The sequence below is a fragment of the Rhinopithecus roxellana genome, chromosome 3 (assembly GCF_007565055.1).
Source record: "Rhinopithecus roxellana isolate Shanxi Qingling chromosome 3, ASM756505v1, whole genome shotgun sequence".
Taxonomy (NCBI): domain Eukaryota; kingdom Metazoa; phylum Chordata; class Mammalia; order Primates; family Cercopithecidae; genus Rhinopithecus; species Rhinopithecus roxellana.
In genome coordinates, this window is record NC_044551.1 from 41,612,413 (window position 1) to 41,639,612 (window position 27,200).

Genomic DNA, 27,200 nt, shown 5'->3' on the forward strand with positions numbered 1-27,200 from the left:
ATTTTATTTACTTTACTTTTTCAGAGATGGGGGTCTCACTATGTTGCCTGGGCTGGCCTTGAACTCCTGGGCTCAAGTGATCCCCCACCTCAGCCCCTGTGCCCAGCACGAATGGATATTATGAACCGTGAAAAATGCCGTGAAGGAAAAGTGTGGTGAGGTGGGGGACAGACATCATCCGGGGTCTTATCTGAGAAGGTGATGCTGAAAACTGAAATCTCTTCCCCATTTAGTGGTCAGAGTGTCCCTCAATGAGCTCCCAGGACCAATAAGGAAAGACACAAATGAGCAAAGCTGTGGGTGGTATTTTGTTTTTAATCTCCATAGTGTATTTGTTAAGTTTATTTATAAGCAGATCACTTCACTATTTACAGTACATGAGCATAGAGATTCTACAGTTTCTGTGATGTAAACAATAACCCCACAGTAGGAGTTCGAGAAAAGAAGCCAGTTCTAAAGTATTTACAGACATTAAAATAGAACTTTATACTCACAGAATAATAATACATAGAGCAATTTGGTTAAATTATCTAGGAAACTATAGAATCTGACAATGTACAAATACAGGAAAACATTTTCTCATTTAGAAGGTAAGACAGAGAAATCACACCAGAAAGAAAGTAGGGACGATGACAACCACAGTAATTAAAAGCCAAGAAGGTTTCCTCCTTGCCTCTCACGGACAAAGGATTTCTATAAATAAGGACACAACCCAACAAAATGGAAAAAATATATAAAAATCCTCTACCAATTAAAAAAAATAGCAAAACTAAAAACTTGATTCTCAATCATTAGCAGTGTCCTTTAAAAAATTAAAATTTAGCTTTCTATTATAAATAACAAAGCAGATGTGTCCCTCTGTGTAGGTGAAATTCTTGCACCTTTCTCAATAAATGCATCAATGTAATTACACACACACACACACACACAAACACACACACAGGCACAGACGTGTGTATGTGTGCAGATACACACACATACCCACCACAAACACAGCCTTACACTCACGCACTCAGGCTGTAGTTACCTTGTTAAGCTTCCTAATAAATAATGCCCCCTACAGTAGTACCCCTGGGGATGACAAAACCTCACGGGTTTAGCCATTCCTTGGTTTGACCCTGTCGCAGAGTCAGGGAAAGCCCTGGCTCCTATTGCTTAGAATTCTCTAGGCTGCGTGGTCACACCAAGAGAAAAGAATTTGAGTCCAAGATTTGGAAATGCTGGAAAGGGACCATAGGGACCACCTTGCCCAGTTGATTAAGGCTGGCTACAGACACTTTCTTTAGAAACCTGGGGTTGGAGAGAGGGCTCGTGTTGGTTTCAACATTAGCAGCTGCCTCTGGAAGAGGCAGATGCTCCAAGCCAATGCTAACAACATGGCACAAGGAGGTGAGGGAGTGGGTGTGAATTCCAGAGCAGACTGCACTAAGCTGGACTTCTGGATGGTCATCTTCCCCAGAAACCATTTGGAAATCCAAGCAGTCTACTCCCCTGCTGTGTATACCACCTTGGCCAAGCTCCCCTCGAGATTTCCAACCTGTTTCCATCAGAATCAGAACATCCCTCAAGAAACGAAGTTGGGAATAGTTTATGACTTTTTATTCCTAACACAAAAACATTTGACAAGATTTTAAAAATACAAAATACAAAAACAAAAAATCGAACAAAAAAAACTATTTGGCTATTCAGTGGACCATATGAAAGGTCATGGCCAGGCCCCCCACAGAATCCTTACACCCAACTTCTTATCTTGCCTTGAGGGCATAATTCGGACCACCCAGCAAAGGTTTACTTAACAAGGTCGGCAGCTGGGCTGCCAGTATTGCAGTTACAGTAAACCCCTCCCGGGCACCTGGACCTCTCCTGGTCCACTCCTGTCTCTTCTGCCCACAGGACAGCTAGTGCATTACTCACTTCTGCGTGAGAGTCTACTAAGTGGCTGCTTCTGCTTCTGGAGTCTTCTGACCCTAGTGTTGCACTGATCTCTGAACACAAAGGTGGTTCGTTCATGTCATTATAGTTCATTCCCAAAGTTCACGATGGACAGCAGGGTGACTGAAAGGATTTGCCTTCTATCTGGGTAGCTGGTGGAGACAACCTTTGGCCACTAGATGGCGACCACATGTTGATAAGGCAAAGTGCTGAGGTGGAAACTGACCAATACCCTTCACAAGTAACCAATGAGCAAGGGTGGTCAAGTGAAAAAGGAAGCTTTTATAAGCCGCCTTGGAGATTCCTTTGACCAAAAATACAGCACAGCGGGGTTCTCGCTATATAAACCCCTCTTTGAGGAGTTTTTGCACAGCCCAGGGATCGACCACCTATAAAACCTATTTTCCAAGCCCCAAATTCGGGCAGTTGGATTTTTGTCCTCCTTTCGGATGTGCAAAGCATATTGATGAAATGGAGTATCTGAAAAGCTGTCCCCATGAATCACGAAGCCTCAGTCACTGCTGCTATACCATTAAAGAAACAAAAAACAAAAGCTGTCCTAAACATATGCAGTGTGATCAATGCCTCCTGTTGCCCCATATGTTTTACAATCATTTGAAAGAAATGTGTGAAAAGTGCCTAAGCTGTTTTTCTTAAAAAAAAAAAAAAAAAAAAAAAAAAAACAAAAACAAGTGTATTGCTAGTATTGTCTGAGAACAAGAGAGAAACAGCCGAGTGGTCACAACATTCGGATTAACAGCTGTCCAGTGGGGACAAAGACAAGGTTAATATGAGATTTGACATCGTTACCTAGCCAAGTTGGGGGTTTAATTCCTTACTGTCCCCACTAGAAATTATGGCTTAGATCTGTCCCGGGGAGCTGGTCTCCTTGGATAAGGCAACTCAGCCAGGACACAGTGGGACTGAACCTACCGCTGGTTGGTTCTTGTAGAGAACCTCACCCTGAACAGGAGCTGGGGCAAGTCAGAGAATGGAATCAGTTTCAAGGAGGAGTGATGGATTCCCAGTGCTCCTGGCTGGGGATCTGAGCCTCTCAGAGGTGAAAGGGACTTTAATGCTCATATTCAACATTCTTGTTTGGTAGAAGAGGACACAGGGGCCCAAGGTCACACGGCAAGTAAGAAACATTGGGGTTTCTGATTCTGAGATGGCTTATAGTTAAGTGACTTACTCTACACACCCATTTCACTCAGCTGGGCTGTTTTCATCTTTCTGTAAAGGTAGGTACCAATATCTAAATCCATGGCTCCCTGTTTCGAGAGCTTCCAACAAAAGGCCAGCAAAGGGTTGGCCCCAGCACTGGCTCTCCTGCTGCTGACAGCTCAAAAGGAATCTCTGCTCTCTCCTACCTGACAACAGCCCCATTCCTGAATTCCCTGTCCCAGTCTCTAGAAGAGCACCTCGCACAGCCAAAGGAGACTCATATTGTCCAGTGTAGAAACACGGAGCCAGGCTGAAGTGTTGGGGTTTTCTCAAAGTGCTTTTATTTGGTTAATGCAAAGTCAGCCTTTGCCTACTTCCTGGGCGTCCTGTAGCCGGCTCCCAGGGCTTCACCCATCCCATGGCGGTTCTGGGCCAAGGACACATCCATGCATGTGGGTTTCCAACTCTGAAGCTCTTCCTTCATTTACCCTGTACCTCCAAACTTGACAAGCAGACCTGGAGCCCATCTGTGTGTGAAAACACCTCAGGGACTGGTGCACTAGCTTTGACATATTGCACATGCACTAGTTTTCTTCTGCCCCACTGGTAAGGGATGACAGGGTCCCTCTTCTTTGGCCAGTGAAGCCATTACATTCACTTTCTTTGCTATTGTACATCCAATTTCTTTCCTTAATTATATCTGATGCTGGGATATGGGTAACCCCAAACTGAAGGCAGCTGCTAAATCTCAAATGCTAAAAAAATACTGCAGTTTTGACATCAGTGAGTCAGATCAATACATCCTGTGGGGCTGATGCTTCGCAGTTGGGATGAGCCATCTCTAAAGCTACAGGCTCAACTGGGATTAACTGAACTCTATACCTAGGATGGGCCATGGACTGAGCTGTCCATGCAGAAGGACCAGGCTGTCCATGCCTTCCCTGCCCTTCTACTCACCACTGCACAGCAGCCCCAGTGGGCCTACTGCACATGTCTAGGAGAAATCACTCTAAAAAACCAACAGGAACAGGCTTTAGGCACCAAAAGACGTCTCACTGCATCTCTTCCCGTGTCAGAACTTGAGTACTAGGTCTTTGCAGCTCAGAGCATTCCTCCCTTCCTTCTCCTGCCCGCAAAGCCCTGCCTCTCTCCTGAGTATATATGACACTCCATACTGCAAGATTTCAAGGGAGATGCAGATACCTTATGGGTGCTTTTTGAGTCAAAGCAGCTTTTTGGTTGAGGGGGCAAGTTGTGACGGAGCAGGGGGTGAGAGCCTTAGCTGCACTCCATCCACTCATATTCTTTACCTCTTTGATGCATTTTCCTTCGGTAACCAGAGCCCCCGAGAACGGGGATTCTGATTCAGCCTTGTACAGACTGAGGAAGGAGATGGAAGAATTCCACTTAGTGGTTGGATCAGACATTTTGGAAAACACCAGCACAGCACAGAAACAGACAGTACGACCTACCCTGTGCGGGCGGCTATCGACACAGTCTACAGCAAGCTTTATGGCGATCACATGTAAACATCATTGAGAGCAAACACTAGGACAGAGCTACAACGAGATGGTTGCCAATGGCAGCTGCTCCCTCTGGGTTACTCCTCAGTTTGGTGGGAAAGAGACCAAGGTTCACTCGTTTTTCTGAATAGACCTTGGAGTTGCCCTAAATAATACACAGCACCGAATGAGTCCTTCGGGGTAGAGGTTGCCTGCAGGGTTGGTAAATTTTAGAACTTGCAGCGTTTTATGTGCGGGATGGCAAGTAGAGACTACTTGATGCCCTTGGCAGTCAGCGTTCCCTAGCCCTGACTTTAGGCATGTCATGTCCCAATGCCACGCTCAGGTCTCTGCTCAAGCGCCAACGTCTAAGCTAACTTCAAGTGTCCTAGATTAATCTGACATGAAAGGACAGCTTCAGCTGACCCCAAAGCAGGGAGGGACAGACTCATCCTTTGCTAAAACTCTCCATTTCTTTACTCTAAAGTATCACCAGCCCAAGGCTGACCCTTTGACCAAATGCAATCAAGGAAGAAGCAAATAGGAGGGGCTTAGAGATCATCCACAGCCCAACTCCTTTCAGCACACTGGGGTGCCAGGGAGTAGAAGGGACTTATCAAAGTTACAAAGGAAATTCTTGGTAGAATCTGGACTCCCCCAACTCTCCAGATTTGGAATCTAGTGTTCTTTCCTATCTCAGTTCTCTCCTTGATGCAAATCAGGACTTACTTAGTCGACGCAGTAGAAAGATCTAAATTCTATCCCATTCCATAATCATTTATTGTGTGCCTACTATGTGCTAGGCAGTGAATAGCTAAAAAAGAAATCAGAATGATCAGGTCTGTGCTGTGGGAAGTCCCTTTTTGGTCCATCTTCCTAAGCCCTGCCTTCCCCAAATATATTCCTGTCTGTTATTCGTCTACTGCCCCCTGCACTTCCACAAGGGTATGTGTGTGTCAAAATAGTATTGAGAGTTTTGCGCCATGGAATAGCATTAGGAGAGTTTTCTTTCACGGAACGGAACATCACAGACAGGGTAGGCCAGCATGAAACCCAACCAGCATATGGTTCTGTGTGATTGTTGGAAACCTTCCAAAGATTAGCCCAAGATGTCAAATAGATTGAACCCTAATCAATCAGTAATGACTTACCAGAGCACTGATTTCAGGATTCTTACAGCACATCCAGGCTCAAGGAACCTGAGTGGTGCGATTGATTAGTTATGTCTGTATTGGTCAAGGAGGTGGGAGTAGAGGCACATGAGCTATGTATTTGCCATCTTGGGCTAGACACTGCCTCAGCAGCAGCTAACAATGTTGAAACGTGTCTAATCAGTTCATTTCACAGGAAAGGAAATTGGAGTCCAGAGGGGTCAACTGCTGTGACACACAACAGTTCAAATTCCCTATTCCTACTAAAGCCTGTCTCTTCCAGCCTTATCCATGGGCTGGGAGTATGCTCACCACCCAGTGGAAGATCATGGGCTCATTTTACCTACTGAGGTATTTGATAATCTTTAAAAAAGTAAATTCTCAACAGACTAGGCTTCGCATAAGCAACAAATTACATTAGCCTGTTTAGTTTAATGAACCACTTTCAAACTTTTAAAGCAGCAAGACTTTAAAAAAAATTATAAAAATTTCCCAAGGAACCCTGATGTATGAAAGAAATCAGAAACAATATACTCACACCCTGCCTGGCCATGCTCCCTGCCTGAATGGCCCCCAAGGTACCCACAGAACATTAAGCTGGAAATGGCTTTGACATCACTTAAGAACACAAAGTTTAAAGCAAAGCCCAATTGGAGTGTTTTCTCAGTTGGAGGGAAGCTAGGAGATTGTCCTATCTATTCCCAACCTTCACTCCCTCCTCCTGGCTCCCCTGCCCCAGCCACCAAAACAACTTTACAGACAAGGACAAGGTAAAGACCAAGGGCTACCTGAGGGAGTAGGATGGGCTGGTGGCTGGCCCAAAAAAGATGACTGCTCCCAGACCACCTGTCTGTACCACTACCAGGGGTGTCACCGAAGTTCTGACAGTGTGCCCACAGACGCAGGCAAACCACAGGACCACTCAGAATCAAAGCTGATGGTGCACCCAAGACACATGCCAGGGCTTGAATTCACCTGATGCTGGTGAATCAACAGCTAACGTAACCCCTAAAATGAGCCCTTAGGCTTCTAGCCTGGTGCCCAGTTTAGCCAAACTCACCTCTACCAGTCCCTGAAACTGTGTCTTCACCCCAGCTACTACGGACGCATGGGACCAAGAATCAGAAAGTCTGGTCTGGGTCACCGCTTTGCCTCCTCACCGGCAACTGGTCCTCCCACAGTCATTTCGCCTCTCGGGGAGCTGCCAGGCTCCCCTGGAAAACAGGAATGATGCACCTCACCCTGTCTTCCTTACAAGATACTCAAGGGTCTGAGTACAAAAGGATGGACACACACTTGAAGCATGAGCTGGGCACAAGATGGGGGCTCTTATAATTTGAGCCAAACTTGCTCAGTAAGAGACAAGGCAGGGCTTGGCAGATACGGCCTGGAAATGGCAGGCCACACTTTCCTGCAGACCAGCCTAGCGGCCACCCAGCACCTCCAGGGCAATCTGGCAAGGGGAGCAGAGCAGCTCAGTGGCAAACACCTCATGACAGTGCATAGTTAAAAAATCAAGGAAGCAATACAATAATCCCAGGCACAGTACATCTGAGCCATAAATACATTATTTTAAGGATATACTTTTTTTTCAATTAAAAATGAAGTTTATAATCCTGATTCTATTCACAAGTAACAATTTCATCATCACACACTACAGACAAGAAATGTTATGGTGAACACAGCTGCAAGTCTACGAGAGGAAGTCAGTCGGGAAAGAAGGGGCGATGGGTGACTGACTCGCATTTCGAGGTGCACCCAGGACAACCCATTGGAAGCGAGGACACTAATGTGGCAGTGGAACGTCAACACCATGGAAACTCACGGACAGAAGCAGCTTTGTTCAATGTAAACATTGATTTTTTTTTTTTTTTTTAAAGGACAGCAGTTTCAAGTCTCTCTCACGGGTGTTCTCTCACGCTCGCTCGCTCTCTCCTCATATACTTGATTTCTTTGAAAACGTAAACATATTGGAAGGGCCTTGTCTGAGGTATTGAGGTATTCCTCGAGGGTTAAGGCTGTTATCAATGCAGGCTCTGCTGGGCCTCTTTCAGTAAGCTGTCAAAATCCATGGCTTCGTACTTGCTTTTCCCTGACGCAGGAAGGGCCTCTTCTGAATTGGAATCTGGGCATGGGGGTGAGGAGGCAGGGAAGAGGGGAAGGCAGTGAGCAACTTACAAAGACCGGATGGTTGAAAAATCTGCCACTTTGAGTGGGCACTGTGGAGTGGCTGCAGCCCAAGGCCTTGGGGAGCTGGGATGAGCACTGGACTGTGTGCACTGCCCACCATCCTGCTGGGACATCTTGGCCATGGTATCAGTGTCTCAGGGCCTTGGCTATCCTATCTAGAGACCTGGAGGTCCAAACTAGAGCACTCCGGAGACTTTCTAGCTGTAACACCCTCCAACTCTATTTCCCCCAATAGCTTCTCACCCATTAGTAACCTGCTGCAGTGCCACATAAGGCAGAGCTGACAACACTACAATTTTTTTTTTTTTTTTTTGGAGACGCAGTCTTGCTCTGTCGCTAAGGCTGGAGTGCAGGGGTGCGATCTCAGCTCACTGCAACCTCTGCCTCTCAGGTTCAAGCAATTCTCCTGCCTCAGCCTCCCAGGTCGCTGGGACTACAGACGGCGCGTCACCACACCCAGCTACTTTTTGTATTTTTAGTAGAGACGGGGTTTCACCATGTTGGCCATGATGGTCTCCATCTCTTGACCTCATGATCTGCCTGCCTCGGCCTCCCAAAGTGCTGGGATTACAGGCATGAGCCACCATGCCTGGCCAACACTAGAATTTTTTAATAGATTGGGAAAGTAATTCCCATAAATGGATGTGTAGTCAATTGCAGTGCTGCCTGGCCCGGCACCCAGCCAGGCCACTGACACTCAGTCCTGTATCATCAAGGCTGTATTGGGCTCTCTCCAATAAGTGGTTTTTTTTTTTTTTTTTTTCTTTCCTTTTGAGACAGGGTCTTGCTCTGTCACCCAGGCTGGAATGCAGTAGTGCCATCATGGCTCACTACAGTCTTGACCTCTTGGGTTCAGGTGATCCTCCCACCTCTGCCTCCTGAGTAGCTGGGACTATAGGCACAAGCCACCATGCCTGGCTAATTTTTGTATTTTTTGTAGAGACGGGATTTCACTATATTGCCCAAGCTGGTCTCGAACTCCTGGGCTCAAGTGATCCTCTTGCCTCAGCCTCCCAAGGTGCTGGGATTACAGGCATGAGCCACTGAGCCTGGCCAAGAAATTCTTTCGTACATTGTACTTCCTTGTCCTTCTTCATCATCTTGTCCCCAGGTGGCTGCTGCCTTGTCTGGGGTCACCACGGAATGCCCCTGAAGGGGACAGGGTAGCAGCTGGCCCTGTGAAGTCACGGAGACCGTAGCCACGGTTCTGCCAGCTGGCTGTGCACATGACTGAATCTTCTTAGAGGCCATGGGAGGTTGGCTTCTCTTTGGTAGCAGTCACAGGACAAGACAAGGTGGACCAGAGGCCAGAAGAAAAACAAGATGGTAGCCTTCAGGCAAAGGGGCTGCAGTGTTACACCAAGCAGCACACTGGGGTGTGGGGACGGAAGCTATGTCCACAGGGGGCTTTAGCTCTGGGTTTTGTTCAAGGAAGGCACTTCCTCTCAAGCTTTGAGTCTTACTAGACTATGGCTGGGTCTCGGGGGCTTACCGTAGTCAGTGTATCTGGGCCAGCAGAAGTGTCGGAGCCCTCCGTAGCTCAGGTGGAAGGAGGGCTCGTTGCGCTTCCTCAGGGCAGCGCCGTTCCTCAGAGAGAGGGCCGCGTGCTCAGAACACCGGTAGGTAATGAAGCCGTACTTCTTGCCTCTGTGGGGAGAGGAGAAGGAGAGTATGTTATTTGGCTGGCTGGGTGAACACTGTGAGACCAGCCATTACTAGATGAGGAACAGACTGCCACAGTGATTCGACACTCGCATCATGGCCCCCTAGATAGAGATGACATGACCACCAGGCTGACTTCTGCAATGTGGTAATAATGAAGGTAGCTAATACGTTGAATGTCTGCCAGATGTTGGCCACCACACCTTGCCTCGGACGCTCCTCAGATGAGCCTGTGAGGTGGGTACTGTTGTTATCTCCACCTTGCAGATGAGGAAACAGCTTCTGTGGAGTTCAGTAATGTACCCAAAAGCAAGTGGCAGAGCAGGGATTCTAACCCAGGACTCTGACATTAAAGCTGATGATCTTAACAGCCGTGTATGTTTCTCCTATTATTCCCATCTCCCTATACTACTGCACCACTTTCTGCCTCCTTCAAAGCCAGCCTCAGTCACCAATTCCTTGGCTGCCATCTGGGCCTTCACCTCCCTTAGTAGGGCTGGTCTTCTGCACACATCTTGCCCTTCATGGTAGACATCTATGATGCCTGCCTGTTCAGTTTCCACTCCCCTTCCTCAGACAACAGCATGTGTGGTCAACCAGGCTGAGGGTGCCAGGGCAAACCACATGACAATGGCCCTTCCTGGATACCATGGTTTGTTCAAGGATAAGCCTGTTTGCTCAAGGCTGAACCCCAAAGAATCCATCTCAGGTCTTTGCTGGAGTCATGTAGTGACTCCTACCTCCCCAGGGGTCTCTAAGTTGCTGGGGGGTAGCTTAAAGCTACAGGCAGCCACTTTGCAACCAGGAGAAAAGTCTGCCTGAGAAGGACCAAAAGTTCTATTCCAACTTTTCACTTCCATGAACAACAGAAAGAGTCCCGACTGACATATTATCTGCTATGTAAACTCCTCAAGGCAGAGGCAAAGTGGCATTCACCAACTATTAGCACAGGCTTACAAATAGTGGGTGCCTAATAAACATTTACGTGAATCATGTTTCCTGACACCTCTCTGAACCAGGGCCAAGTTTGAACCCTTCTGCCTCTTTATCTATTTATTTATTTTTTGAGACAGTCTCACTCTGTCGCCCAGGCTGGAATGCAGTGGTCGCAATCCGAGCTCACTGTAATCTCTGCCTCCTGGGTTCAAGCAATTCTCATGCCTCAGCCTCCGAGTAGCTGAGATTACAGGCATGTGCCACCAAGCCCGGGTAATTTTTTTGTAGTTTTAGTAGAGACAGGGTTTCACCATGTTGGCCAGGTTGGTCTCAAACTCCTGGCCTCAAGTAATCTGTCTGCCTCGGCCTCCCAAAGTGTTGGGATTACAGGCATGAGCCACCATGCCCGGACCCTTCTTGCTCTTTAAATGTCTAATATTGGTAGTACGTCCAAGACTCTTTTTTAAAGATTCTGTGTGTTTTTAAAATCTTAACAGATTGATCTTTCTCTTTACAGATTAATGTGCCTGCTTTATTTTTGCATGCTATCTTCATTTGATAGCCTGAAAACTGCACAGAACTTAAAATGGTTCTATTTGTATAATGGTTCTTTTAAAAAAAAAATTGGTAAAAACACTTAACAGGACATTTACCGTCTTTACCATTTTTAAGCATACAGTTTGGCAGTATTAAGTACACTCATACTGCTGTGCAACGAAGCTCCAGAAATATTCCACCTTGCCAAACTGAAACTCTATGCCCGTTAAACAACACCTCCCTTATTCTCCCTCTCTGCAGCCCCTGGCAACCACCACTCTTTCTGTTTCGATGCATTTGACTACTTTAGACACAGCATATAAGTGAAATCGTATAGTATTTGTCTTTCTGTGCCTGGCTTATTTCACTCAGTACAATGCGGTAAGGTTCATCCATGTGGCGGCATGAATTTCCTTCCTTTTTTTTTTTTTTTTTTTTTGAGACGGAGTCTCACTCTGCCGCCCAGGCTGGAGTGCTGTGGCCAGATCTCAGCTCACTGCAAACTCCGCCTCCCGGGTTCACGCCATTCTCCTGCCTCAGCCTCCCGAGTAGCTGGGACTACAGGCGACCACCACCTCGCCCGGCTAATTTTTTGTATTTTTTTTTTTTTTAGTAGAGACGGGGTTTCACCGTGTTAGCCAGGATGGTCTCGATCTCCTGACCTCGTGATCCGCCCGTCTCGGCCTCCCAAAGTGCTGGGATTACAGGCTTGAGCCACCGCGCCCGGCCAGAATTTCCTTCCTTTTTAAGGCTTCATAATATTCACTATATGTATAGAAACCATATTTAGTTTATCTATTCATCTGTTGGTGGACATTTGGATTGTTTCCTCCTCTTGGCTATTGTAAATAATGTCGCTATGAGCTTGGGTGAACAAATATCTCTTGGAGATCCTGTTTTCAATTCTTTGGGATATATACCCGTAAGTGGAATTGCTGGATCAGATGGTGGTTCTAGGTTTAATTTTTTGACGAATTGCCATACTGTTTTCCACATCAGCTGCATCATTTAAAATTCCTATCAACACTATGCAAGAGTTCCAAATTGTCCACATCCTTGCCAGTATTTATCTGGTTTTTTGATAGTAGCCATCCTAATGGGCTAGAAGTATATGATAACTCTTACACCAGAAACTATTTTCTTGCTGAAGCTTTCTATTATTATTATTATTGTATGAGAATGTAAAAACCCTAATAACTTAGTTTGCCTTAGTTTGCCAATATAATAGGAGATACTTTAGAAATATTTCAAAACTGAGTTTTGACATCTAAATTGTGCATTCATATAAAACCTGTTCTTTTTGCAGATCCCCTGACAGGTAAAACACTGCTTCTCCAGGTGAGTGACGAAAACCCAGGGCTGCCTAGTAGAACAGAACACCTGGGACCTTTTCTTATTTTTTGCTCTATCACCCAGGCTGGAGTACAGTGGCACGATCTCAGCTCACTGCAACCTCTGCCTTCCGGGTTCAAGGGATTCTCCTGCCTCAGTCTCCTTAGTAGCTGGGAATACAGGAGTGCACCACCAGACCCAGCTAATTTTTAAATTTTCAGTAGAGATGGGGTTTCACCATTTTGGCCAGGCTGGTCTCGAACTCTTGACCTCAAGTGATCTGCCCACCTTGGCCTCCCCAAATGCTGGGATTACAGGTGTGAGCCGCCATACCCAACCAAGGCCCGGGACTTGCTGCTGCAGAGGAAGGGAGGGGTGTGAGCAGCACAGGGTTGAGGTAGAGTGGGGTCCCAGTGCCAGTCTTCAAGCTGCCAGGGGCTGCTGCCCTGCACTATCTCTAGGCCAAAGGCCCTGAAGCAGACACATGGGCTCCAGTTCTGGCTCTGCCACCAACTAGCTGCCCAGTTAACTTGTCTGAACTCCTGCAGAAAGGAAAGCAATTGAAAGACTAGGAGTGCTTATGTCCCTGGCATGCTGGGAAGTTTAGATAGAGGAATGAATGGAGACTGCCTGGCACTTAGTAAAGCATCAGCACGTGTTTGCTGCTGTTACTGACTGCATTACCATTTCTGGTCCTTCTCCTGGGCCTGGCTTTCCACATCTAGGCTATGGATTTCGTCAGATTCATTCCACAAGCCTTGGACATCTTCTTGTATCCAGCTCTGGATCAGGACTGGTGCCCCTCTCTGCTCCTTTCATCTGCCATGGCTTGGCTCAACTCACCTCTTACTTCTTGTCAGCACCTCGCACTCCACGATCTCACCAAACACTTCAAAACGCCTCTTCAGCTCTCGGGAGCTCATGTTGCTGGAGAGATTTCGAATGTACACCACACGGCCTTCACCCTGCCCAAGAAGGAGGATAGAGACTCGGTCATTGCCTGGCTTCCTGGGGCCCCTCTGGGGGTGGGCTCCCGTGGAGTTCTTGTCCTAGTCCATGATGCCTGGCTGAGTGAACAATACCAGCTGGAGTCAGAGAGAGGTCAATGCCAATCTCTACCCCAGAGGACCTGCCCTTGTTGGGGGAGGGTGTTGGATGGGAAGGGGCCTCCAAGGAAGCCACTGCTTACATGAAGGAAATGAGCAGAGACTGGGCTGTGAAAGGGGAGGGATTTATCACCATTCACATGCCTGCATATTCAGTAGCTTTTGGACCTACTTTTCAAGTCTGAGCAGGGGAGGTGCTGGGGTAGGGCAAGCACAGGAGGCAGGTTATGAGTGTGAGAGTGGGCTGGAAGGAAGGGTAATGAGGTGGGGGCATCAGGGCTATCGGTTTTGCCTGGGCAAAGTGGCTGAAGCCACAGTATAGACACTGTCACCAAGGCGTCGCCTTCAGGAGAGTTCTGTGCTATGCCAGTGGGTGCCTAGAACAGCCTAGCAGAGAGAGCGGGTGGGAGAAAGTCCAGATTAGAACTCCCCTTCCCCTCCTCTCAGATCTGTGACTTGATCTGGCTGAAGCCACTGCTATTGGAAAAGTCACTCTGACCTGCTAGAAAAACTTCAGCCTTGTTCCTGGAAACCTGTGTTCCCATAGGAAAAACACAGTTTCTTGTTCTGGACAGGCTTGCTCTGGAAACAGGTTATAGCCAGTGATTCTCCAGCCATCCCACCCCCGTACTACACATGCCAAGGAAGAAAACCCAGGCGGCGGGTCCACAAACAGGACTCCGTCGTCAACAGTCAGGGGAACTGTGTATCCCACAACATACGATGTCCAAGCTTAGCTCAACAGAGAAATCCCCTCCTCCCACTCTCCTTGCAGCTTCTTGAATTCATAAAAGCTCTTTCCTGCCACTGCTCCAGACACTTGTCCCCCTGAGTCTTTGCTTGGTTGCTCCTTTTCATCAATCAGGGCCCAGCTCCCTGAAGGTGCCCCTCCCTGGCCACCCGTAAACACATCCTCCTCAACAGTCCTGTTTACTCCAGATTGTTACTAATTGCACATTACTAATTTCACCACGCTTATCCCAATCTGTAATTATATTGCTTATTCCTTTGTTATGAGTCTGTTATCTCTCTCTCCCTTCTGTTCAGTCAGGAGGGGGCCTCATCTCTCTTGTTCATTGCTGTCCTCCAACGCCCAAAACTGTGATAGGCCTATAACTGCTGAATGACCAGACATAGACTCCAAGAAGATTCTCCATGCACAGTCCATGGTTTTAAGGACCTGCATGCAGACAGCTGTGCACCTCTAGGGTATGCACACCTCCTGTGTGCCCCTCCTCCCTGAAGTGCCACATCACATGGGAGAGACCCAGCAGAAGTCTGCCTTGTGTTTTCATCCTATTTTCCTCCTTCCTTTCTAGTGACATGCATGGCCTAGCTGGTCAGCTCCAGCTCCCCACTCCAGGCCCCTGATGTGTTTTCTCTGTGGGGAGCTTTGCAATAGGGTCACCAGGCAAACGCAGAAGGCCAGGGCCTGTGGACTAACTCTGGGAGGGGATTAGGGAAGTGGGTGGGGAGGAAGGGGCAGGCTCTCTTGGTCCCTTGTCACTGATCAAGTTGGGGGAACCCTTGGGAAGTGCAGGCCCTTACGTACAAATGAGGAAAGTGAGGCTTGGGGAAGCTGGGGGACCTGCCCACAGTCACACAGAAGGTGGTGGCAGGGCTGGCTTGTGACCTGGCCAGCCTGGCTCTGCTCCCCACTACCACAGCCTGCCCATTTGGCTCTCTCAAGGCCCCTGACACTGAGCCCTAAATCACCACCAACAGCACACTCACGGCCAGTCTCTTGGCTGAACTTTGCATGGTGCCACCTTTGATGCCCTTTAGTGACCCGCATGCTCTTGAAATGAGAGAAATATCATTGCCTTCTGCTGCCATAGTCCCTTCTTCCCCAGGCAGAGGCCGAAGACTGAGGGGCTCACCAGCCAGCCTCAAAGGCTTTGGTCCATGGAGCCCCCACACACTTCCTGCTCCTTCCCATTCACTCCAGGCTCTGGGCCCCCAGATCACTTACAATGGCCTTTTCCCGCCGCTTCCTGGCGTGCCGGATGCTTGGCGTTCTGTCTGAACACGGCCCTCTGCTCTCACATCTGTCAGTGAACAAGCAAAGCAGAGGCACTCACTCTCAGGAGAGACCATGGGGGTGGGGGCAGATCTGCTCCAGGAGGCAAGGGATGCTTCCTTAGGACTCGTTCACAAGGGCACAGGAGCTGCAACTACTTCCTGCAGAAACCTAGCTTCCCCTTCCGTAACGACAGCCCAGGGCTGTGTGTGGGCCCGAACAACTGGACACATGCCTACTGCCAGCTTCCGGGCTGGATCACTGGGAACCACTGTGTTGCTCATTATAACCCCACCCCCTTCTGTGCCTTGCCTCCCTATGCCATTAGGGGTAGAAAAGTCCTTTTGCTTTATTATCTTGTTTGGTCTGATTTTTTTTTTTTTTTTTTAAGCCCAGTGAGATTTAATGTTTCTTCATTTTCCAGATGAAAAATCCAAGGCTCAGGTTTGAGATGGAATTTGCTTAAAGTCAGAAAGCAGAAAAGTCAGAAGCAGGTCCTTCTGAGTCCAGAACCACTGCTCCCTATGGGTTCATGCCTCAGTTAAGCAGCAGCCCCTGGCCAGCACAGCTCCATGCTTCCAGGCTAGCTATCAGGCTCATTAGTCCCATAGCCCGAGCAGGCTCCCGGGTGCCACCCACCTGCAGCCTTCCTTGCCTGCCTGCACGCTGCCCTCACTCCTCCAGCCTGAGTCACTGAGAAATACAGCACAGAGGACAAGAACACAGGCTTGTGAGTCAGACAGCTTGAGTTTGAATCTTAGCCCCACCGCCTCCCTGTTGGGTGACCTGGGGCCAGTTACAGAAGCCCTCTCAACTTCAGTTCTTCGTCTATAAAATAGGGATAACCAATAATGTCCATCCCTTAGCCATTTGTGAGGATTAAATTTAAAAATGCATGTCAATGCTTAGCCCAGGAACTGCTCCATAAATATTTGCTCTATTTTTCTATGTAACCTCTTTGAGCCTCAGCTTCCTCATCTATAAAATGGGGATAAGTAGCAGATACCTCCAGGTGCACCTGTGAAGCTCAAGTAGGATAATGGGAGGGGAAATGACTTGCAACTTTAAAGGGTTGCCTAATTATAGTATTATCATCCCTTTTGCAACAGAATTGGTAGACTTTCCCCACCCGAAGAGCTGAGAGTGCCTGGAAGGTATTGTGGAGTTCAAGATTTGTGTTGTTAACCCAGCTTAACGTGCTTTCTGTTGCTGTGTATTTGGTACAGGTCTAGAGAAGGCTGATCAGTATCTTACGAGGTTTACCAGGTACTGAGCTCAGCCAGGTAGCTGAGCAGGAGACAGGTTACCCAATTTAAGTTTCTGCGGTGAGCAGAAAAAGTCAGCCCTGAACCTGGCCCAAAAGTGAGAAGAGAAAAAGGAAAATCCATGGGGGTTTCTAGAGAAGTTCTCGACTCTTCCCAGGCAATTTTATGAATGCAGACCCAGTCCAAACACCACTGAGCTGGGCAGGAGAGAAAGGAGGCCAGGGAAGCTCCAGCTTGGGGGATGTATTTCAACATGAGAACCTGGGACACTGCCTAATGTGGAGACGGAGTGCTTTAGCTCACAGCAAAGCAAGGCTGAAGCCAAACCTTTGACACCGGAACACCGTAGGGCAGAAGCTACCCCCGGGAAAGAATGGAGCCAGAAAGAGAGGCTCAGCGCGGTCGGCAGAAGGCAGCTGTGACTGACGAATCCTGGCTTCTACAGTAAGGGCTCGCTGGAGAAATTGCTGCAGACCTCACTTTGAGGAACAAAAAATTTAGGGCTTCTTAACAATAGTTTGTGGGGAGCCCACAAGCCCCCTAAAATTGAATGCCCAGTTAGATGTGTATGCACATTTTAATGGGAAGATGGGCCTTTGCTTTAATCAGGTTTTCAAACAGTTAAGAGCCCTTGTTGTAGACGTGTAAATATAAAGCTGTAGTCTTTTCACATTTTTAACAAAAAAAATTTTTTTTTTGCTAGTCTCTTTAGAAGGGAAGAAGAGGTATCTTCACAAGACCTAAATTCTGGTCTCAGAGTATGATAGTCTAGCAATGTCATCAGCATCACCTGGGGACTTGTTGCCCCTGCCCCACCCCAGACCTTCAGATCAGACACCCAGGTGTGGGCCACGTGGGCCGGCCAGTGGAGGCCCAACAAATCCTGCAGCCGATTCTGCAGCTGGGCTCTAGCCCAAGAGCAGCATCTAGTGGCCACTCGGCCTCACCTCAACACAGGGCTAGGGATGACGACACTGACCCTCCTCAAGCCTTCCCCAGGGAGAAACAGGAAGCACTGTGATCAGAGTGAAGCGACCAGTACCCTCCGACTCTGCCAAACCTCCATTTTTTTTCTGGTCAGCTCCCCAGCTGACTTTTGGACTGGCTTCTTCTCCAGTCTGGTTGAGCGAGCGAGGATGACACGAGCAAGCGGGCTCATGAGGCATCATCCCTCCACTGAGGTCAAAGCCCTTCAAGGGGCAGCCGACTGGTGAAAGCCACAGCGCACCTCAGCAGGACCCAGAAACCTTATCAATGCTTTATGTCCAGGCATTTTCCGGAGCACAGATTAGAATTACACTCATCTTTCTTTTACATGTAAATATCCCTAGAATTCAAATGTTGGGGCATGTATGTTTGCACAAAAACCTATCCATTTTACAAATATAAAAGCAAAAAACACAGATGGGTAAGGGACAAGTTCCTTTAGACATAAGCCCACAAATAGCCAGAAGTAGGTTTTCTTTCTTTCTGGAGGCCAGGATATTTGGGACACTCCCGATTTCACACACCAGGCTTTGCCTGCCTCCAGGACTCACCCACAACTGCCCCAGAAGACCACCTTCAAGGCCTCTGACCAGGACATGGGCCACACAGGGAGATGCAGCCTCAGCTTCAGAGCAAGTTTCCCGGGGATCCTCCCTCCTGGGGCTCCTGGTTCCCTGGGAACTGGGGTCCTCCACTGCCCGCTGCCTCTCCTGCGCCCCCTGTTCATACCTGAGGTTCCTTCGAGTGGCTGGTGACCAGGAGTGGCAGGATGAGGAGCCAGAGCTTGAGCGGCTGCGGGAACAGAGCTGCCGGCTGGCCTTGCTTGGTGGGCTCTGGTAGGGGCAGTGGTCAGAGGAAGTGGGGCTAACCCCTGAGTCCGCTTCTTCATTGTCCTCCTCCCCCTCCTCCTCCCCTTCTTCCTCTTCCTCCTCTGGGAGGAAGCTGCTCTCGCCACTGCTGCTGCTGCTGTCTTCAAAGACAGTGTCATACTCTGGGCTCTTGCAGGAGGCCAGTTCTTCCTCCTCCAGGGCAGTCTCCAGCAGCCCAAAGTGTTTGGTGAGGCTGGCGCGGATCTCATGGTCTCTCAGCAGCATGCTGTCCTTGGGTGGGGCGCCAGCACCACAGCTTCTGTCTTCCTCCCTGCCAGGGGACTGCGCCTCAGCCCGAGGGGCACCCTGCTGGGGCCAGTCCTCAAGGTGAACCCCAGACGGCTCCCAGGACCTCAGCACCTTCCTTTGTAGGACGCCCTCTGGTCGGAGCACCTGGCAGTAGTCATGGTCTCCAAAGGAACAGGAGAAGGGACGCTTCTGGCCAGCCTGGGAGGCTGGCTGGGCCGTGGCATGTCGCAGGTGGGACAGGAGCTCACTCCGCTCCGGGTGCTTCTTTGGCAGCTTATGGGCAGCCCCTGGGGTGGCCTTGAGTGACAGGCCCTCAGGGGAGGGGAGGTTGAGAGCTATTTCTTTGCCCAGGCTGTGCTTGATGTCTGGCTTGAAGGGATCCTCCTCTGTGGGCTTGTATGGTGGTGTGGTGGGTGGGGTGAGTCCTGCCCAAGCAAGAGGAGAAAGGTAAGATAAAGACAGATCACTTCTCCAAGGGACACTAAGACCCTAAGTTTGGGGCCAAGCATGGTAGCTCACACCTATAATCCCAACATTTTGGGAGGGCGAGCTGAGTGGATCACTTGAATCCAGGAGCTCAAGACCAGCCTGGCCAACATGGCGAAATCATGTCTCCACTAAAAATACAAAAAAAATAACCAGGCTTGTTGGTACATGCCTATAATCCCAGCTACTTTGGAGGCTGAGACATGAGAATTGCTTGAACCCAGGAGCAGGAGGTTGCAGTGAGCCAAGATTGTGCCACTGCACTCCAGCCTGGGCAACACAGTGAGACTATGTCTCGAAAAAATTAAATAAAATAAAAAAAAATTTTAAAAAGACCCTAGTTTGGGATGGGAATAAAATGGCCAAGTGCCCTTACTCCCCCAACCCAGTGGATGGCAGGCATCACTAACTGATCACTGCACTGCTGGCTGAGTCTGGAGGTAGCCTGGGAATCCTTCAATTCTTTGGAGTTGGCATGTGATGAAATCCATTTGCCATCCCTTCTGTGACCTACTAACGGCAGCTGGAACCTCCCAATCTTCCAAATACCTCTTCCTGATCTACATCCAATCATTCAACAAACCCTCCCAACTATACCTCTCATATGCCTCTGGCATTTCCCATGACGGACAGTGGGCAGGCACCACAGGTAAAACTGCCCACCTGGGCTGGGCGCGGTGACTCATGCCTGTAATCCTGGTTCATTCCCAGTGAGTCTTCTTTATGGTATCTATTGCAATTTGTAACAATCTTGCTTTTTTGTTTGTTTTTTGACTGCCTATAAGCCCCATGAAGGCAGGCATCTTGTGCATTGTTCATTACGTGGCACCCTGCCCATGCATGATGAAAAACTCAGAGATGCACGGGTGTTTTCCTGAAGGCACCTGCCAGTGGAAGCCCCCTGGCTCACCTGCTGTGCCACAGAGCTCCACTGTCAAGGTCTGCTCAAAGCTCTTCTTGCCAAAAGTTGGGTCGCTGGTGGAGGCAGGGAGGACAGAAAGGAAAGCAGCAAGTCAGCATCAGGCATCCACCTCCCCGCCCACGAAAAGGTCACAGGGAGTGCTGTGACAGGCCCTGGCTCTGCTGCCCATGGAAATGGAGCCTGAGGTGCATTTGCTCTGGGGGAACCCCCATCCCGGCTGTTAGAGGAATTCAATCTGCACAGCTCTTTTAGGAGACACAGCCAAGGTTCACTGGAGGGTAAATAGAGGACAAGTGTTGTCAGCCTCCTTATTTTATAGAGGGAGCAACTGAGGCCCAGAAGGAGGAAGGGACTTGCTGAAAGCCACAGGGCACTGTCAGAAAAGAACTCTTTTCAGGGTCCCCAAGAGGACAGGTTATGAAATGGCCTGAGGACTTTCCTCTGGCCTGCAAAAGTTAGTTCCTAAAAACCAACTCCCTTCTAAAGGAGCCCAGCTCCTGAGGGTCCCAGATGACAATCAGGGCACAGGGTGTGGGGCCAGGGCCAGGCATGGGGGCTGATGAACCCCCCCCCCATCACCACCAACACCAATATCCAACAAGACAAAATCTCATGGAATAATACACCAATAATTTTTAAAAATCTACCTTTGTGACAAGGTCAGCATGAGGCACCTGGGAGAGTCTGAAAAGAAGACAAAGAAAAATAAGATTCCCCAACATGGCATTGCTAGCAGATGCTCCCCCTCTGGAGGAGACTCCAGGCCTCCACTGGTGCCAAGCAGAGCTGCCCTTCGGGCAGGCGACCAAACACCTCTGCCACTTTTAGAGAAGGGCAGAACAACTCAAATCCACCTTCCATCCCAGGTCTCAGGTGGGGGATCTACTTGGATTTCGCAGAAAGTACAAACAGGTGCAAGGGTGACCCCTTCTGGCTAAACATGTAGCACAGTGAGGAAGAACTTGACTCTAAGTCCCACTGCTGTGGGCTCTGGACAGACAGCCCTGGACAGGGCTCATCATTAAGTAGCTCTGTGCCTGAGTTTCTGTATCATAAAATGGAGACAATGACAGTCCCTACCAGAGAGGCTTCTTGTGAGGACTCAATAGGGACAATCTGTTAGTCCGAGGCCAGTGCCAGCACGGTAAGTACACAGTGGCTAACTGTTGTTATCATTACAGTTCTTAGCAGCATTTAAGACTCTAGCTGCATTGCGGAGCTGAATGTATAGCCTTATGCTTCTGTCACATCATCCCCAGTGAGTCTTCTTTACAGTACCTATTGCAATTTGTAATTATCCTCCTTTTCTGTTTACTTTTTGACTGCCTGCTTAATTCGTTAAGTGGCACCTTGCCCATGCGAGATGAAAAACTCAGATGCATGGGTGTTCTTCTGAAGATCTGCTCCAACTAGCCCAAAGAAAAGCTGAAAGCCAGGGATGGGAAGGGACTTGTCCAACCCCACATAACACTTTGTTGGGGGACGGGGACTTGAACACAGGGCTCCTGGCTCCCAGTGCAGAGGGGCATGCTGCACCCCATCCCTGCCCCCTCTTCGCAGACCACCAACTCAGACTACCTCTGGGAGGGAGCTGCGGGCAGCTGGGGTCCTCATCCGTGTCCCCACACCCACTCTCACAGGGGCTCTCCAGGGCAGGGATCTGGGGTCCCCGTAGGAGCTGCTGGTCTTGGCCACTGTCCTCGTCCGTGGGGCTGCCCAGCTCCCGCTCTATGTCGTAGGCCTTGGGAGCCAGGCACAGTGAGGACAGAGCACCTTGGGGCTCCGAGGGGACCAGCGGCTCCTCTGCAAATGTCAGCCAGGGGCCCAGCTCAGGGTTCAGTCTCCGAGAACGCCGCACAGGGCACACAGAGCTCTCCAGCTTCCTCCTCAGCTTTGTCCATGGCAGGCCTCGGCCTGGCCTTTTCCTGCCCCACTCCTCCTCCTCCTCTTTTTCTTCTTCCTCTTCCTCCTCCTCTTCTTCCTCGTCTTCCTCCTCCTCCTGCTGCAGCCTGGCAGGCTGGTGGACCTCCCCTTTCACCTCCAGCCGCAGTGGGCGCAGGCTTGGTCTGGGCCCAGTACTCTTGGGTGAAGCTGCGATCCTCACCTCCTCCACCGAGGATGGGTGACCAGGGGAGGCCTGTCTGTCCTTCGGGGGCCTGGGCCTTGACCGAGGTGTGAGGGAGGCATAGACAGGCGTGGCCAGACGGTAGGGTTTGCTGACATCACAGAGCACGTCTTGAGCCAGAAGTTCCCTCAAAATGGAGAACCCAGCCCAGGAGGCTTTGGAGGGGTGCCGGGACCAGGGCCGGGATCTGACCTGCTGGGAGGGGTTGCTGCAGGCCTTGGGGAGTGGCTCAGGGGCCTGTGGGGGCAGCTTCCTCTGGGGGAGGCAGTAGGTGTGCATGTAGCGAATGAGTTGCACCATCGCCTGCATGTCTTCCTGGGAAACCGGGGCACCGGGGTCTGCCCTGCCCAGAGCTAGGGAGTCCCGGGGAGAGGCTGGAGCTGGCTGGGGGCTCGGGCAGTCCTCACCCGGCTCCTCGTCCTCCTTGGCAGGGAGCCGGGGGCTCTGGAGGCGTGGTGACTGCAGACCCCTATCCTGCAGGCAGGACTGTGCTGAGGTGAGGTGCTTATGTAGTTCTGTACAACTCCGGCTCTGAGACTGCGTCATGGGAGCCTTCTTGTCTTGGGTGCTGTCCACCTAGAGAGGGAGAGAGGCCAGAGTGAGGAAGGAGACCCAAACACTCCTCCAGTGTGTCTCATCCACATGGCCACTGGCCAGCCCATTGTGTCTCACCTGGATCATAGGAACAGCCAGGTTTCCTTCATTCCGTCCCCAGCCTCTCACACAGACTCAGGTACCTGACTGTGCTCAGTGGATGAGGAATGAAGGAATGACCAGCCTCCTAACAGCTCTCCCACCCATGGAATTTCGCCCCTGCAGATCCTTCCAGATTCACTGACAAAGCCCCACTCTGACCATTCCACCCCCTGCTCCGTACCCTTCAGCCAAGAGCCGGGCAGTAGATTCATGGTAGCCTGGGGCTGGGTAGAGGAAGCACTCGCTGCAAATTAGCACCGGGGGATTCATCGATCTCAGCTCACTGCAACCTCTGCTTCCCAGGTTCAAGCCATTCTCCTGCCTCAGCCTCCCAAGTAGCTGGGATTACAGGCATGAACCACCACACCCGGGTAATTTTTTGTATTTTTTAGTAGAGACAAGGTTTCACCATGTTGGCCAGGCTGGTCTCAAACTCCTGAGCTCAAGTGATCTGCCCACCTCAGCCTCCCAAAGTGCTGGGATTACAGGTGTGAGCCACCGCGACCAGCCTGAATGATGGATATGTTCTAAAACTGGATAATGGTCATAACTGCATGGGTGTAAGTTTACTAAAAGTCATAGAATTGTACTTTTACAATAGGTGGCTTTTATGTATGTAAATTATACCTCAATAAAGTTTAAAAAAACAAAAAATTCAGTAGCTCCTAGTGCCCACAGGATAAAGGGGACGCTCCATGGCTGGATGTCTGAGGTCCTCTACACTCGCACCAGCCAACCTGTCTCCAGTCTTAATTCCCCCCAGTGTGACTCATCAATGTGCTGGGACTTTCTAGCAATGGCTGTCAGATGCATCTCACCTCTCTGGGGAAGTTCCTAGGCTCCCAGAGAGCAAAGAGCTGGCTCACAATGGGGTGTGGCTACTGCTCCTTCAACAGAATGAGGCATGAGAGGGTAGACCTTTGTTTCAGGAGGGCCAGCCAGGACAAGTAGGGAGGGAGCAAAGGGACTCATTCCCCAGAGAAGCCCCAGCAAGGGAGAGGCTCCTACACTGAGCTGCTGTCTGAGAGGGACCTGATTCTGCCTCTGAGGATGAAGAATTGTATGCAACAGTTCCCAGAAGGAAGGTCCAGGACCAGGAAGAGGAGGGGTTGTGTGTAGCCTTTGAGGACAGGACCGCTTGAAAGCCACCTGTTACACCTCTCCTTGTTAGGCTTGGAAGATGGGGCTCGAGGAGGAAAACGGATGTTCTTTGACCCTGGATATCTATGACAGAACTTTAAACTCGCCAATGGCTCCCTGAGGGGGGAAAAAAATCCAAACTATTTACTGTGGCCTCCACAACCAGTGCAATCTTGTGTTTTGGTCTGTCACTTAGTCCTCTGAAGGCTGGCCACACTTTCCTCATCCTTTCTCTAACCTGCGTTAACATATACCAGTGTCTGGAACACTGAAGTGTGAGAACGTCCAGGGCACCTTCTAGAACCCTAAACTAGGCTGGATCTCCAGAAGCAGTGCCCAGGACACCAGCTACAAGGGCTGTGGGAGGAGCGGGAAGAGATACTGGAAGTTGATTGAACTCACTATCCTCCACCACAGCTGAAGGCTGCAGCCCCAACAGACACCTGGGGCAGATTTGGGGGCATGTGAAGAGATACCTTGACACAAGGCCGTTGACTTTGAGATCTGAGGCCTGCCTGGTGCCAGGCGCTCCCTTCCTTCTGGGTGTCAGAGCTTGACGTTGGGTAGGATGTGGCCAGGAGGAGCTTCTGCAGCTGAGGGAAAAGCAGAGAGGACAGGAGCCGGGGCTGAGCCAGAGGACATGGACTGACCTTGGGCATCACAGGACCACAGGGAGAACACAGGGTGGGCATTCCATGACCTGAGATGATGATCCCAAGATACTAGGTGCAGATGGCAGATTGTCTAACAATCCCGAACACACATAAGTATCCTAATAACATACAATTCCTTTTCAGAGTTAATAACCCCAGGGAAGAGCTATGACTTTGAAAAACTCAAGCAGGTCTTGGGTAATGTCTGTCTATTCTACTGTTAAAATATTATGATACAGTTTTATTGGGACATTCTAACTGCACACACGCACACACACAATCTGGAAGGTTAGGTACCAAAATGATTCTCTGGTGTGGGATTCCAGCTGATTTCCCTTTTGTTATTTTTGTTTATTCGTATACCTATAACATTTTCTTAAATCAAGTAAGGTAATACTTGTAAATGGCAAAAAAAAAAAAAAAAAAAAAAAAAAAGACACATCACAAATACTAAAGGGCAGACAATTAAAAGCAAGTCTCTCTCTTGCCCAAAGTCCCTCTCTCCCTCCTAGAGGCAACTCCACTAACTACTTTCCGGTGAACCTATCATGAGGCGGGCTTTCATTATACAAGAATATATATGTAGTCATTACCTCCAACCCACCCTGTTGTTTTGTTTGTTTTTTTTGAGATGCAGTCTCTGTCACCCAGGCTGGAGTGCAGTGGCAGGATCTCGGCTCACTGCAACCTCCACCTCCCGGGTTCAAGCGATTCTCCTGCCTCAGCCTCCCAAGTAGCTGGGATTACAGGTGGCTGCCACCACACCCAGCTAATTTTTGTATTTTCAGTAGAGATGGGGTTTTACCATGTTGGCCAGGCTGGTCTCAAACTAGTGACTTTAAGCAATTGCCTCGGCCCCCCAAAGTGCTGGGATTACAGGAGTGAGCCATTGTGCCTGGCCCTACCCTGTTGTTTTTACACAAGTGGAAGACTACACTTAAGCTTGTTTGGCTTTTTTTTTTTCTATAAAAATTGTAAAAGCTCTTGTGCTTCTGCACCCTGAGGGCAGGTACACAGTGTACCTGAGCTGAGAGAGCAGAAAGTTGAACACATTTGGATTTTCCACCAGAGATCCTAGCCAAGCTTGAGAACAAACTGAGAAAGATCAGAGATTTTAGTACAGCACGGAGAGTTTCCCTAGGGGACATGCCACCCCAAGTCACTCCAACAAGGAATGCCAAAGGTCCAGGAGCCAGAGAAAAGGCCACTTCACACTCTTGAGGAGCCACAGGATCCTGGCCACCCCACCTACACCCCAAACCAGCACCCACACGTTTGTGACTTTTTCGATGGGAAAGGATCCTAGGACTGGGGGAAACAGACCTCATTCTAGCCTGGCTCAGGCCCAGTGCACTGTGAGAGCCTTGATTCCTCCACTGGTATAATGAGCAGGGGCAGGGAGACTACATGGCTGGATTAAAACCTCTTTTTTTGACTCTAAGAATATGACAGAAGTTGCTGACCTCAGAAAATCACACAGACACACAGAGGTCCACGGGTCCTTACAAGTCTGTTGGTGGACTCTCTGGGATCCATGGACCAACCTAAGGTCCAGGTGCCTTCTCAGGGCCTTTTTGTTTTGTTTGCTTTTTGTCTTTTACAGAGATGGGGTCTTGCTCTGTCACCCAGGCTCGAATGCAGTATCATGATCCTAGCTCACTGTGGCCTCACACTCCTGGGTTTAGGCAATCCTCCTACCGCAGCCTCCAGAGTAGCTGGGACTACAGGCATGTGCCACCATACCGGGCTAATTAAATAAAAAAAAAAAAAACAAAAATCATAGAGATGGATCTTCCTATGTTGCCAAGGCTGGTCTCAAACTCCTGGCTTCAAGGGATCCTCCCACTCAGCCTCCCAAAGTATTGGGATTACAGGTATGAGCCACTGTGCCCGACCCCTCAGGGCCTTTCCAGGTCTCTGTTGGTATGCAGGGAGTCTAGACAGCAAGTCTGTTTCCTGTGTGCCTTGCACGATGGCTGAAACAGAGGCACTCAATAAGCATATAGGGAATGAAGGTAATCTAAGGCATGGGAGGGAAACAACCTTTGACCAGCAGGGGTCGCGCTTTGCCTCGTTAAGGTTTGGTCCCTCTCCAAAGGCCCCACGCAGAAATGGCACTAGAATGCTTGTTAACGCTCATGGTTGCACCAGAAGTATTAGTTCACATTTACTGAGCAATTCTATGTGCCAGGCACTGTTCTAAGTGCTTTATGTGTATTATCTGCTGTAATCCTCCTAAAAGCCTTTGACATAGGCACTATTATTAACCCCACTTT

At 49.4% G+C, this 27,200-nt stretch overlaps 1 protein-coding gene across 2 annotated transcripts in view; it reads right to left on the bottom strand.

Annotated features, from left to right (window-relative positions):
* Positions 1–295: 295 nt before the first annotated feature.
* PPARGC1B (PPARG coactivator 1 beta) overlaps positions 296–27,200 on the bottom strand; it is a 125,043-nt gene continuing 98,138 nt past the window's right edge. The window contains exons 4-12 of one of the 2 annotated variants that reach the window (XM_030927456.1): positions 24,748–24,864; positions 21,889–23,011; positions 20,958–20,994; positions 20,299–20,363; positions 18,514–19,327; positions 15,485–15,560; positions 13,250–13,371; positions 9,432–9,586; positions 296–7,874 (exon numbers count right to left, since the gene is read on the bottom strand). In XM_030927456.1, coding sequence (XP_030783316.1) covers positions 7,774–7,874; positions 9,432–9,586; positions 13,250–13,371; positions 15,485–15,560; positions 18,514–19,327; positions 20,299–20,363; positions 20,958–20,994; positions 21,889–23,011; positions 24,748–24,864 — 2,610 coding nt within the window. In that variant the 3' untranslated portion in view covers positions 296–7,773. The remainder of the gene's footprint in view (positions 7,875–9,431; positions 9,587–13,249; positions 13,372–15,484; positions 15,561–18,513; positions 19,328–20,298; positions 20,364–20,957; positions 20,995–21,888; positions 23,012–24,747; positions 24,865–27,200) is intronic. The other variant, XM_030927457.1, reaches the window with a different exon arrangement.